The sequence below is a fragment of the Volvox carteri genome (genome assembly GCF_000143455.1).
Source record: "Volvox carteri f. nagariensis unplaced genomic scaffold VOLCAscaffold_242, whole genome shotgun sequence".
Classification (NCBI taxonomy): domain Eukaryota; kingdom Viridiplantae; phylum Chlorophyta; class Chlorophyceae; order Chlamydomonadales; family Volvocaceae; genus Volvox; species Volvox carteri.
Window position 1 is genome coordinate 10464 of NW_003307778.1, and position 11942 is coordinate 22405.

The following is an 11942-nucleotide window of genomic DNA, read 5'->3' on the forward strand; positions in this document are numbered from 1 at the left end:
AGGCACCTCAGGACACACTACCACAACCTACACACAGCCCTCCAAGGGGTGGCGCTTGCATCAGCCAGAGCTTTGCTCGGCTCACCCGAACAACCATCTGCAATTGAATTTGGCCCACCGTGCCCAGGGCCACGGGGCAGGCCCAGGAGTGATGCTGCCGCAGGGTGGCTCCCCCACCACCCACCGCGGTTAGAGGTCCCGCAGCCCCACCAGGCCACCACCGTGCGGCGCATGTAAATGTGACAGTGTCGGAGATAATCGGTCACTTGTAATACGTTGTCCTGTGGAAAATGCACTTCGTGCGACATGCGACTTGACTTGACCCGACGAGTTGACCTGCCGAACCTCTTTGTCCTTGGAATCCTGGTTCCTAGAGTGAGCCTCCATTGCATCTCTTGGTGTTTTCATGAGTGATCGCTGCGTTGATCGATTGCGTTCGGTTCCGCAAGGTTCCGCTTGTTCTTATCTTTGGGTTCACCGTATTCTTGATGAATTTCGTAAAGCTTTTCTGGAGTTAGTTTTGGTTCTACTAACGCCACCACGTCAAAGTCTACTTTGACGAGCGGAGCCCCTTGTCCTATTATTATATGGACGCTCCTGTAGCGTTACTCTCCCGATTCTTTACGAAGAATGGAAATTGGATTGCTACTTGGCCATACAGAGTGGCTGCTTGCGCAAAGTTAATTCCTGGACTCCATGGACGTGCATCACTCCACAAAGTGCGTCGCCACTGCTCCTGCGACGCTCGAGCGACCTGAAAAAGTTCCATACAAAGGTCCTCTAATGAAATGTCGCGCGAGCCGACCAAAATCTGCGAGTTGCCAGGTCGAACAGGTCGCGTCCCCGCGCGCGTCCCACTTAGGTCGCCCAGCTGGACGAGCGTGTACGGCGCCCGGTCCGCCGGCACCCGATATGTCTGCATTTTAAACGTTTCCGGGCGAGGTGGCGGCTGTTATGTCATCTAATTTTTCCAATACGTATATAATGGCCAAATACCAGCCCCAGTCACTGCTCATGATCAACCTCTTCCCCATTCCAGAGCTAGACCCCATAAGTGTAGCAGATATAGACTTTACAGCTTCTTTTAACTCAGCATTTTACAGGAGGAAAAAGTCCTCCTATAGTCGGTTGAGGCGTAGAATGTAGGTTTTGATTTTCTCTCCTCCCGCACTTGTATATGCGTAACTCAAGCATATCATGTTTACAGGTCAGGAAAGCATGTTTAACAATTATGTCTGTTGTATATCTTGCAGTGACAACGCAGCCAAGTCCTCCTCGGGAGGTGGTGGTCCCACGGGACCATCAACGAGCACCACAGGTGCCGGTCCCGGACCAAGCTCCAGCAGCAACCAACAGGTATTTCAATACTGTATTGTCTAGTGTAATTTTAGTAAACTAAAATAACACTAGACAATCTCTGTATTGTTAATGGGGTCTGGTTTACTAAAACTATGCTCAGACAACCCACTTCCTGGATATTCTTACAACAGAAATTAATATGATGCTTCTTTCCGTTTTTCGTTGTAGGTTGATGCTGGAGTGGTCATGAAGGCTTTGGAGGAGCAAAGGGTGGCCGTGGCCGCGGCCGCGGCGGCTTCGGCGGCTTCAGCGGCGGCTTCGGCGGCTTCAGCGGCGGCTTCGGCGGCTTCGGCGGCGGCGGCGGCGGCTTCGGCGGCGGCTTCGGCGGCTTCGGCGGCGGCGGCTTCGGCGGCTTCGGCGGCGGCGGCGGCGGCTTCGGCGGCGGCGGCGGCGACTTCGGCGAAGGTCGTGAGGCTCCTAAGGCTGCTGAAGATTCATGAGGTAAGCTTTAAAGCTTCATTTGTTGCCTGATTTCTTGTTTCTTATTTCCTATTCTTTGGGCTTTCTTGGATATGCAGGGAGCTGCAAGCGAGGCACCGGGGCTGCAGGAAGCAGCTCAGGAGGCCACAGAGGAAACAGCTGCAGCCGTTCCCACCACTACGGAGGCACCTGTCGATGAGGGCAATGATGCCAGGCCAGCAGCAGTGGGCGCGGACACAGACATTTAGATGAGCATGGCAGGGCTGGTGGATGTGACTGGAGAAGGGATGGGATGAGATGTGAGATGATGAGAGTGAGGCAGAGCAAGAGACGGTTGAGACGGAGAGGCAGCAGCCAAATTGACTGCATCCTGGGAAAGATTAGTGCTAATTGAGACACTATTTGAGGGTTGAACAGGTTGAAAACTGTATTGTAGTCATGATGCAATACAAAGCAGTCAGACTGACCAGAGGTCGGCAAATAAGGCGGGTCCTGCGGGTCCGCACCACAGTACCCGCAACCGAAATTCGTCTTAAGGCCGCAGCTGCGGGTCCCTAATGACCAAAATTTGACCAAAAGACGTGATTTGCAGCCTCTATTGCGGCCCGTAGGGCCTCGTGCTGGACTTGAACTCTGTGTTTAACTTAGTAAAGAAGGAAGGCGCCAGTGTTCGGGCCGAAACGGAAACCTGCCGAAACGGAAACCTGCCGAAACTAGTTTCGGTGATTCCGGCGAAGAGGTCCTGGTTCTGCGGAAATGCCGAAACTAGTTTCGGCCCCTTTCGGCTAGCGCCGTACGGCGGAACCTACTTTGAATAGTTTCAAAGTGTAGGCGCGTTGTGCAAGGCTGCGAAACTCTGCGAATGTTGAGTTTATCTTATCAATGTCTCAGACAACTTCCGTTGTCAGTGCAGACACAGATTCGGTCAAAAACAAGGGCGGAAGGACCGCTGATCAGACCGTTTGGGCTCATTTTGAGAAGAAAAAATATAATGCAAAATGTAAGAACTGGACTATCATCTGCAAGTACTGCCGGACCGAGTCCAAGCAAGGGCGCCTTCAGGAGATGCGCGTCCATATCGCGCAAAAGTGCCCCCGGAGTGCCTTCGGACACACATGAGCAGGTCCCATGAGGCGCAAAGGCACATAGGGCCCACGAACAACGTTTGCATACCATGGACGTCATAAAATACAGCATTTTCAGGGTTTCGGCAGGTTCCGGCAGGTTCCGGCAGGTTTCGCAGAAGGGTCCAAAAAACGGAAACTATTTCGGCATTGGCAGTAAGGTTTCGGCCCGTACACTGGAAGGCGCCCCAAAAAGTTTTTAGGTTTATTAACCGAATTATGCCTTCCCGCAGCCGTAGAAACCGAATTGCCTACCTCTGCTTCGGTTCCCATCGCACTAACTTACCACAACCAGCTTTCAACGGTAAGCAGCGGTATGTAACGGTAGGGCGTTAACACACCGACTCGTGCGCGTTTGTGCCCTGACCCTGAGGATGCAGATTTGATTCTTTTCAAGGCCAAGTACACAATGCCAAGTATAGGCATTCGGGCTAAAATGTCTTAGATGTTAGGTCTTTTTTCTTAACGACTTCCTCCTCAGCTCGAGTCGTGGCACGGAATTCTGCTTGGAAAGCTGTCATGTAGCTATCTGGAAACAATTTGACCACGATGCACTCTTTAGGCCATCGCGTTATCTTGTTTGAAAATAGCTGCCTTGACGATAATTGCAAGCTCACGCCACAGCAAGCCCTTACAAAGCATAGAGATGGAGTCTATACGACTGCACTTATTACCCCGGAAGGCATGATTCTTGACTGGCCTCTCCACCGCGACCGCCTACTCCGGTAACATCCAGTCGCATTTTTTCGTTCCGTTATTGTCCTTGCCTGTCCCAGACTCTCATGGCGCACCTACGTTCATCCACTTCATCAATTTAAAACGCTGGGCCACAGGGGCATCGAAATCCTCAACACTCTGCCGTCACGGCCTTTCCATTCGTTGCTTGCATCCCTCAACGCCCAGGTGCCCTCAACTGCGTGGGAGAGAGCAATCTTGTGTGGCCTGAATTGCTGCAGTGATAATAATAACTGAAATAATGAACAGGAGTGGCCGTCCGGGTTGGAATCGCTGGGATGTCCTTGTTGATGTTCAAGTTGCCATATGAAAACTCGCCTTAAAACACCAGGACAACTCACCGTCCCCCTGTAACCAGCTATCCACCTCCATCCATTCATTGTCCCCTCTTACAACGGCGGGGTTTGACTGTGTGTGTGTGTATGGAAATTTCCGTGTGTCAGCAGGGCGCCTCCCTGGCTGATTTCTTTGACAAGGAAGTGCGCACTGCAGTGAAGACGGCGCTGAAGGCCTTTTATGCGGTGAAATCACCCCTGCCAAGCCAACTGCCAAGCCAACGGGAGGATGAGGAGGTTTCCCCCGATCCCCCGGTCGGTCACTCATCGGCGTCATGTGGTTATACACACGAATGGTGCTTGTGGCGCCAATATGGATGCGGCTTTGAGTAAAAATAACCTTTAAGAATAAAAACTTTTTTTGTTATGTTACCCCTCCGGGCACTGAGGGGAACGTCTTGGTCAGTTGATTGTTGGGGGTTATATTAATGCGACGTTAAGGAAGTTCTAGATCGCTCCCATGAAGTTTGCTTTCCTGTGCCCCTGATGAACGCCACCAGCCCACCCCACCACCGAATCGTGCAGTGCCGCTGACCTCATCCCCGCTGGTACACCTCCCCCCTTGCACCTTGCACCCTCCTCAGCATGCCATGCTGGTGGTGTGCATCGCACCGTTGCTGCCGCCAACAACGGAGGCCCGGACCGCGACGTCCCCTGGAAGCAACGCCATCACCAGCTCCACCACCATCAGCAGCACCGCCGCAGCCCCCTGTATTCCAAAGCCCGATGCACCCGCGACAGCCGCCGCAGTCACTGCCGTGGACAACCCGCCAGCAGCAGCAACAGCAGCAGCAGTAGCGGCATCCACTGAGTCAGCAGCCCCAGCCCCGTGTGGAGGCGGGGCTGCTGAAGACTATGGCGCTGTGGGCTGTGGCCCTCCTAGTGCCGCCCTGAATCCGGGGGGCGGTTTTGACGGAGGAGCCTCTGAAGGTCGTCGTACACATGACAACAACAACAACAACGATGTCGCCGTCGGCTTAGGCCGGGGCAGGAGCTCGTCCGTCAGCATTGCTGTGTACTGCAAGGCCGTACAACCGCCACCGTATGGATCGGAGTACGCAGTACAGGCATGGAAACGGGGACGTGTGACTCGGGGGAGAGTGGGTGGCCACCTGGTGGGCCTTTCCTGGCGGTGAGGCTGATTTTCTATGTGCTACTGCTACTGGTACTGCTACTGCTACTGCCGCATGGTTGCTGCGGCCTCCGTGCTTACGTCACTCCTCCCACGCCGGTACGACACAGCCAGGGCTATATACCAGGCTCGTCCACCCTCGCATGGATGTTGATGCTGTCCCCTCGCCTGTCCGGTCCTTCCATGTGTGGTGGTGGCGGTGCTGGTGGTGGTGATGCTGGTGGTGGTGGTGGTGGTGGTGCTGGCTCCAGGCGGCGGTGCTGGGTCGGCCTCGCTGTCTTCCGGGCGCCAAGGCGGCGAACTGGGTGTTGGAGCGGCGGCAATATGAGGACCGCAGACCGCCGGAGGCCGCCGAGGTGGGGGCCGGCGGGGTGGCTGGGGCGGGGGGGGTGGGGGGGGCCGTACAGTAGTAGTAGTAGTAGGAGGAGGAGGAGAAAAAATTTGAAGTGTGGTCGAAGTGCTGGGTTTCACTTCAATCTCCTCCTCTTACCTGTCCCTACCCGCCCCACCGCTATTCACCACGACTGCGTGTTTCATATGCATCGGTTTTACATCCGTCACTTGTCCAGCCCCACGCCTAACCTCAACCGTCCTCACCCCCATCCCAGTCCCCATTGTGACGACTGCAGGTCCTTCTGTCTGACGTCAGCGGCCGCATTTTGGAGGGCCTTACAACCAACTTTGCCGTCATAACCAACATTAGAAACACATCCTCCCAACAGCAGCGCTCCAACACCACCCCATCAGAAACACCACAACCACCACAACCGCTACCCTCCTTGGCCGCTGTGCCCAACATGAGTGAATGTCGACTAGATCGACCGCCACTACCTGGATCGACAGATCCACCAAATCCGAATCCGAAACCGAAGGCGCCGACGGGGGCCGAATTGTTGGCGCCCGCAGCCCTTCCCCGCCCTAGCCCAATCACTGGTAGACCAGGCGAGAAGGTGGGGTACATGGAGGAGGACGCGGGCGAAGAGGAGAAGGAGGAGGAGCAGGTGGCGCTGCAGGTTTGCGGGCGGCAAGCGGACGCCGCGCTGCCTGGGCTGGTTCAGGTCCGTGTGATTGAGGCTGCACGGCGGTTGGGGCTGAGGGTGGTTCTGGAGCCGCCCCGGGCTGCGGACCGGAGCAGCTGGCGGGAGGCCTTCATCACCAACTGGTAAGGGGGGGGCCGGGAGGGGGCCCTAGAGGCGACTATGGGTGCTTGGGTGTAAGGGTGGTTTCCGGGTGGAGATTTGGGACTCAGCAGGTGAAGGCGGATGGCCTGACCGGTTGGGATGGTGTATGGGCGGGTGTACCGTGTCACATGTTGATTTTGCAGAGAACGGACAGATCGCCGTATTGTACTATGCGAGCAGCGATCATGGTAATGAACAAGCTGCTACGCCATGACGGGGAATGGGAGGTGTTACAGGCATCCATTTGGCCAGCTTTGGCGCACTGTGCAGTTGTGCAACTCTGTGGCAGCCGGGATTCGGCTCTGGGAAGGGTGGCACGATGCGGAAGTAAGAATGATATTAGTCACCGGCCCTGAAGGCAAGTAGGCTGTTAGGTGGGTAGGTGGGCAGGCAAAATAAGGTAGGCTAATGGCTGCTAGCAAGTAGCTGCTAGGATAGTGAGAGTTCCCACACGGAGAGTATAGCATACGCGTCTATGACTGAGCCAACCTGCTGGCCAATCTCTGTCCCTCTCCCACCCGGCTCCAACTCACCCGCTCGTCCACGTCACACGCCCGCACCCGGGGGCCAGCATCAAGCGGATCCAACCGCTAAGCCGCGTGTTTTGTCCGGCAGGTTTGTCGGGGAAGGCCCGTCAGGGGGGATGGGAGGCCTATTTTGCTATTTGGCTTGGCCTTCATCACTTTGCTCTGATTTGCCCTCTGATGCTGTGAAAAAAGGAGGGGAAAGGGAGGAATAGGATGAGCCTTAGGTGCTATCCGCTGAGGACCTAATTTTAGGGGGTTTATGGTTTGTTGCTGCTGCTGTTATGTACCCATGGTGAGATAATTAGCGCTGATGCTGTGGCCGGTGGTCTCGGCCGCTGGGGGCGGTAAGGCACGGCGCTTTTCCATGGACGCAGACAACGCCTGGGGCACCGACCCGTGGGACTGCTGGCTGCCGCAACCTGCTGGGCCGTACACCTCGGCGCTGCTTCGGGAGCTGGAGCGCATCCAGGAGCGAACCCCTTGGAGCGAGTTGTGACGAGTTATGTCAGTTCATTTTATAAGTGAAATGTCAAACTGATTGTTATTGCGCTGTTTGACACAGCGGAAGGGTTACGAGCTGCGGCTCGAGGCTGGTAGTCATTCTGTACTTGGGCCCGTGGGCCGTGCACAAGCCGCCGTTACGTTTTTCCTTTCGTACATAGTGGCAAGAACAAGCTCCATTCAGTCTGCACACACCTGCGAAGAACTTCATTCCGACCGCTACCACCGCTGCCACCACCATCATGACCAGGGCAAACAGTTAACTGACATTCCCCCCAACAGCCCGCGTCGGCAGTGTCATCTAGAAAAACACCTTAACCCCAAAACCACAAACCCAAGGCAACCATCAGCCATTGCCATCACAGGAACCTAGGCCCTCAAAACATGAAGCGTCCGGCCCTCCGACGCACACGCCGCCTCCGCCTCCGCCTGCCGGTCCAACAGCGTCTCTTGCAGCGCCGCTGCCGTGTCCCGCTCCGAAACCGAACCCTGGCTGTGATGAAGCCATGCCAGCATGCATGCCGCCTGCGCCGCCATGCGAAAGTCTTCGGCGGCTGTCGCGGCCTGTGCGGCGCCTGCCAGCAGGCGTTGTAGCTGGCTATAGCAGTGCGTCAGGTCGGCGGGCGAGCTGGCCTCCGACATGACCATCTCCGCCAACACCAGCTGAGCACGTGCCTGTAGATGTACAGATCCGTGGGCGAGTATGAGCGGTAGCGCATCCTGCTCAAGTGAAAGGGGGGGAAAGAAAGGGAGGGGAGGAGAGGGGCAGGAGAGAGAAATTGATGGCGGAAGCGGTGGGGCCCTGACCTACGCCAGCGGTCTCAAGATTTCTGGAAGTGCAATTTGAAATCCGCCACCCCCCTGCTGGTGAAGGTGGGCACGAGGACCCGTAGGGAATATTCGGCTTGGCAGCTGGTGAGAGCCCTTCCCCCCCTGTACAGGGGTGCGACCACCTCATGGCGGAGACACCGGGGAACACACACATCGCGCATACAAAACAGACGCATAAAAACACATCCACATTTTCAATCTCTCGATCTTCTTGTCTCTAATCTCTTACACAGACACAAAACACACAAGAAACATACATACACAGACACACACGTGCACAGCAGCAACAGCATTACCTGCAGCAGCACCAACACCTCCTCTAGCTGTTGCCCGTCCGACAGCTCATACCACACTCGGCACAACAACACCAGAGCTTCCGCAGCCAGCAGGTCGTGGCTGCGACCACCACGGCCGCCACCACTGCCGCCGCCAGCCACCGCAGCACCCAGGCTACTGCTGTCAGCGGCGGCGCCCGCGGCCGCTGCCGCAAAGACGCCACCTCCCGCGGGCCCCGGTCCCGGCTGCGCGGGCAGCAGACACGCCAGCACGTGCAGGAAGGCTCCGTGGGGATCTCCAGCCGCCAGGTGCACCTCCGCTAGCAGCATGAGGCAGCGGAGGGCTGGAGCTTGGAGGCCTGGAAGGAGAGGTGGAGGGCATTTGGGGTTTAGGTGGAGGGGCGTCGGGGGGGGAAGAGACAGGAAGGCCGGGCCGCTAGGAGGCAGGACTAGTGTGGGGATGGGGGCCCCGCTGTGCATAGGTGCAGAAACGCAGACTCGCATGCCACAAAGGAATAGACGTGCTGCGGGGGCCCCCGGCTGTGTGTGCTGCCCCCCTACTGCCGTAAACCCTCGAACCCGATTTCTTCCTCTCCCGCCCCCCCTGGAGACTGTTAACTACCCTCGTCATTACCCCCTCCCCCCTTTTCCTGGTCATTCCTGCTTTTTGTACACTCTTTCCTTGGCAGCAGCTTCACTCGTTCGTGGTTCGTCTTTCCCCACCTTTCCTCCCCCCCCTCCTCTCCTACATCGCCAATCCCTAAGCCCCCTTCCCGCCAAACCCCGCACACGACATGCCTTCCCACAGGTTGCAACCAGCTTTCGAAGCTCCGAAACCAGTTCACGTCGCCATGGAGCCACGGGATTACCTACTACATAATAATTCCCCCTCGGACGGAAAGCAACCAGATTAGCATCAAAAGATGTCCAAAGCACCACAACTGAATAGTCCCCACCCCCGGGCCCACCCCGACCTGACCTGCATCTGCACAGCGCGCAAAGAGCTCCGTAGCTGCCCGGTGGGCCTCCTCCGTGGCGCCCGCGGCCAACAGGTTGAGCACACCCCGGCGGGCGGCCTCCAACCTGGGGGGGGGCCAGTTTGGGGGGGAGCAGTTGGGGGTAGAAGCCGCGGAGAGAGAGGGAAGGGAGAGATGGAAGAATTACGCTGACAAGAAGCAAGAAGCGGCAATAAAGGGTGTTAACTGCGGTGACAAGTCCAAACCAATATGGCATCCGGGCCCCTTTTTGGCCCCTCACCGAATATTGGGAATCCCAAGCGCGATGACGCAAATCAGCAGCAACCACCAGTAGCACTTACGGAGCTTTGCTCCGGGGGGGACCCCATATACACATACATTATAGACACCAATACCCGCAGAAAGGGGAGGGAAAGACGAACCACGAACGAGTGAAGCTGCTGCCAGGGCAAGAGTGTACCAAGAGTAGGACTGACCAAGAGGCGTTCTTGGAAGTGCGGCGACCTCGGGGAGAGGAGGGGAGGAGAGGGAGCTAGGAAGCCGCATCCCAAGAGTCAGCCCAATCCAGTCCAGGGATGGGGTGAGGGTGGGAAAAGACTTTATTGAGCGGTATTGAGCCCGGCAGGAATGGGAAGCGAAGAGGGACGGGGCTTGGGGCCAAGCAGTCCAGCCGGCTATACATAGTTTTGCAGGTCTTAAGAATCTGAGCCGAGAGGAGGAAATGGCGAGAGAGAGAGAGAGAGTGTGTGTGTGTGTGTGTGTGCGTGTGTCTTTCAAGTATGTACCGCCTGCCTCACACCTGATCTCCACATCGCGATGCGCCTGGGGGTCCGATAGCGCACAAAGCTGGCCCACTAGCTGGGCCGCCGCAGCAGAATCTCCCAGCGCCAGCGCACGGTCATGTACGGCACACAACCATGCCGCCGCCAGCGCAGGACCGCCCCACAACGCCAGAGCATTGCAGCCGCCATCCCACCCGCCGGATGCCTTTGTACTTCCCTCCGCCGCCGCTGCTGTCACTGCCGTCGCCGCGCCGCCGCCAGCGGAAGATTCAGAGTACGACGGCGACGAATCCTCAGTGCCGTCGCAGCACACACTGGCCGCCAGCAGCCCTAGGCACGCCGCCGCGGCGGCTCGTGCCGCTGCCGGGCCGCGCCGCGCCACTGCCGCCACCAGCTGTGCACATGCCGTACTGCGATCCTCGAAACGCGCCGGTGTGCCGCAACCGACCTGCGGGTCCGAAAACGCCGCCAAATACATCATCGTGTGGGCTCGTTCTAGAGTGTTGTGGCCGTGTAGTGCCCACGCGGCAGACTGCAACAGGTGTGCGGCGCCGGCGAGCTGCTGTACGGCATCCGCCATGGCAGCGGCAGCACCTATCGGCAGGGAGCGGTCAAAGAGTAGGGGGGAGGAGTACAGGTCCGAGGCGGCGGCGGCGGCGCGCTGTGGCGGTGGCGGGGTGCCGTCGGCGGCGGTCGGCGGCGGCGCCGCAGGCGCGGCGGCGGAGAGAGACGCGGCGGTAGCCAGTGCATGGGTATCCCGCACAGCACATGAGACCTGTGGCAATAACAACAACAGGGCAGGAAGTGAACAAAGGGGGAAAAGTAAGAGGTCGGGGGGGTTTAGTCGGGCTGTCCAAAAGCGTGGCAAATGCGCGGAAAGAGCGCGGTGGCTTCCACCAACGGCACGGTTACAGCAGCGTTATGGCCCCCCACCTCCCCGTCATATTGAGTTATGCGGATACGGGCAGCCGTCCCCCCCTCTCTCTCTCTCACTCTCTCCTTTGCCATTGACAAGTTGCTCACCATGAGCGGTGCAGCGCGCAGCTCTCCCTCACCTCCGGCGCCGGCGGGCGCCTCCGCCGGCGCGGCGCCAGCCGAAGGCGGCACCGCCGCCGCCGCGGCCGCCGCCGTCAGTGACCCCGGCGGCGCATGCAGGCCGCTGTCACTCGGCTCCACGTCATGCAGCATGGCAAATCGCGCCGCCGCTAGCTGCGCAAACGCCGTCAGGTGCGGCTGCCCCAGCTCCCGTCCGCGCTCCCGGCAGCGGCGCAGCATGCGCAACAGCTGTACGTGGTGAGCCAGGCTGGAGCGAAGGGCTGCGGGGCCGTGGGGCGGCAGTCCGGGCGCGCCGGGTGCGATAGCCGCCAGCAGCCTACACAGCACGGACAGAGCGTGTAGCAGCACTACGGGGTCGCCGCACTGCTGCGCCAGACGCATGGTCTCGTTGAGCGCGTGGAGGGCCTCCGCGGTGTGCCCCAGGCCTGGCGTGTGAGGTGGTGGTTCGGAAGACACGGGGGAAGGGGAAGGAAGTGGAGAGAATGGGCCCGGGCTGCCTACCTACCTGGCTGGCTGGCTGGATATATAGATGGATGGATGGATGGATGGGTGGGTGGATGGACATTGCTTTTAATAGACAGCGCAGCGCGGTAAACGGGGGTATATAGGGATGGATAGAGAGCATGAACAGTACGGCACCGCAAGGTACGGAGACGAACACTCAGACACTTACAAACAGGCGGTTGCATTCCTACCTGCATGCATTT

The 11942-nt window shown here is 58.1% G+C and overlaps 2 protein-coding genes across 2 annotated transcripts; one reads left to right on the plus strand and one right to left on the minus strand.

The window, feature by feature from the left end:
• Nucleotides 1-1231: 1231 nt before the first annotated feature.
• On the plus strand, nucleotides 1232-6271 carry VOLCADRAFT_100943 (uncharacterized protein; the record flags this gene model as incomplete). Its single annotated transcript, XM_002959428.1, has 6 exons — nucleotides 1232-1318; nucleotides 3199-3207; nucleotides 4082-4228; nucleotides 4558-5088; nucleotides 5357-5461; nucleotides 5735-6271. 6 exons carry the CDS (start codon nucleotides 1232-1234, stop codon nucleotides 6269-6271), a joined length of 1416 nt encoding a protein of 471 aa, XP_002959474.1.
• A 1412-nt stretch (nucleotides 6272-7683) lies between these two features.
• VOLCADRAFT_100944 (uncharacterized protein) lies at nucleotides 7684-11940 on the minus strand (the record flags this gene model as incomplete). Its single annotated transcript, XM_002959429.1, has 6 exons — nucleotides 7684-8034; nucleotides 8442-8779; nucleotides 9400-9503; nucleotides 10197-10954; nucleotides 11203-11660; nucleotides 11931-11940. 6 exons carry the CDS (start codon nucleotides 11938-11940, stop codon nucleotides 7684-7686), a joined length of 2019 nt encoding a protein of 672 aa, XP_002959475.1.
• Nucleotides 11941-11942: the final 2 nt, after the last annotated feature.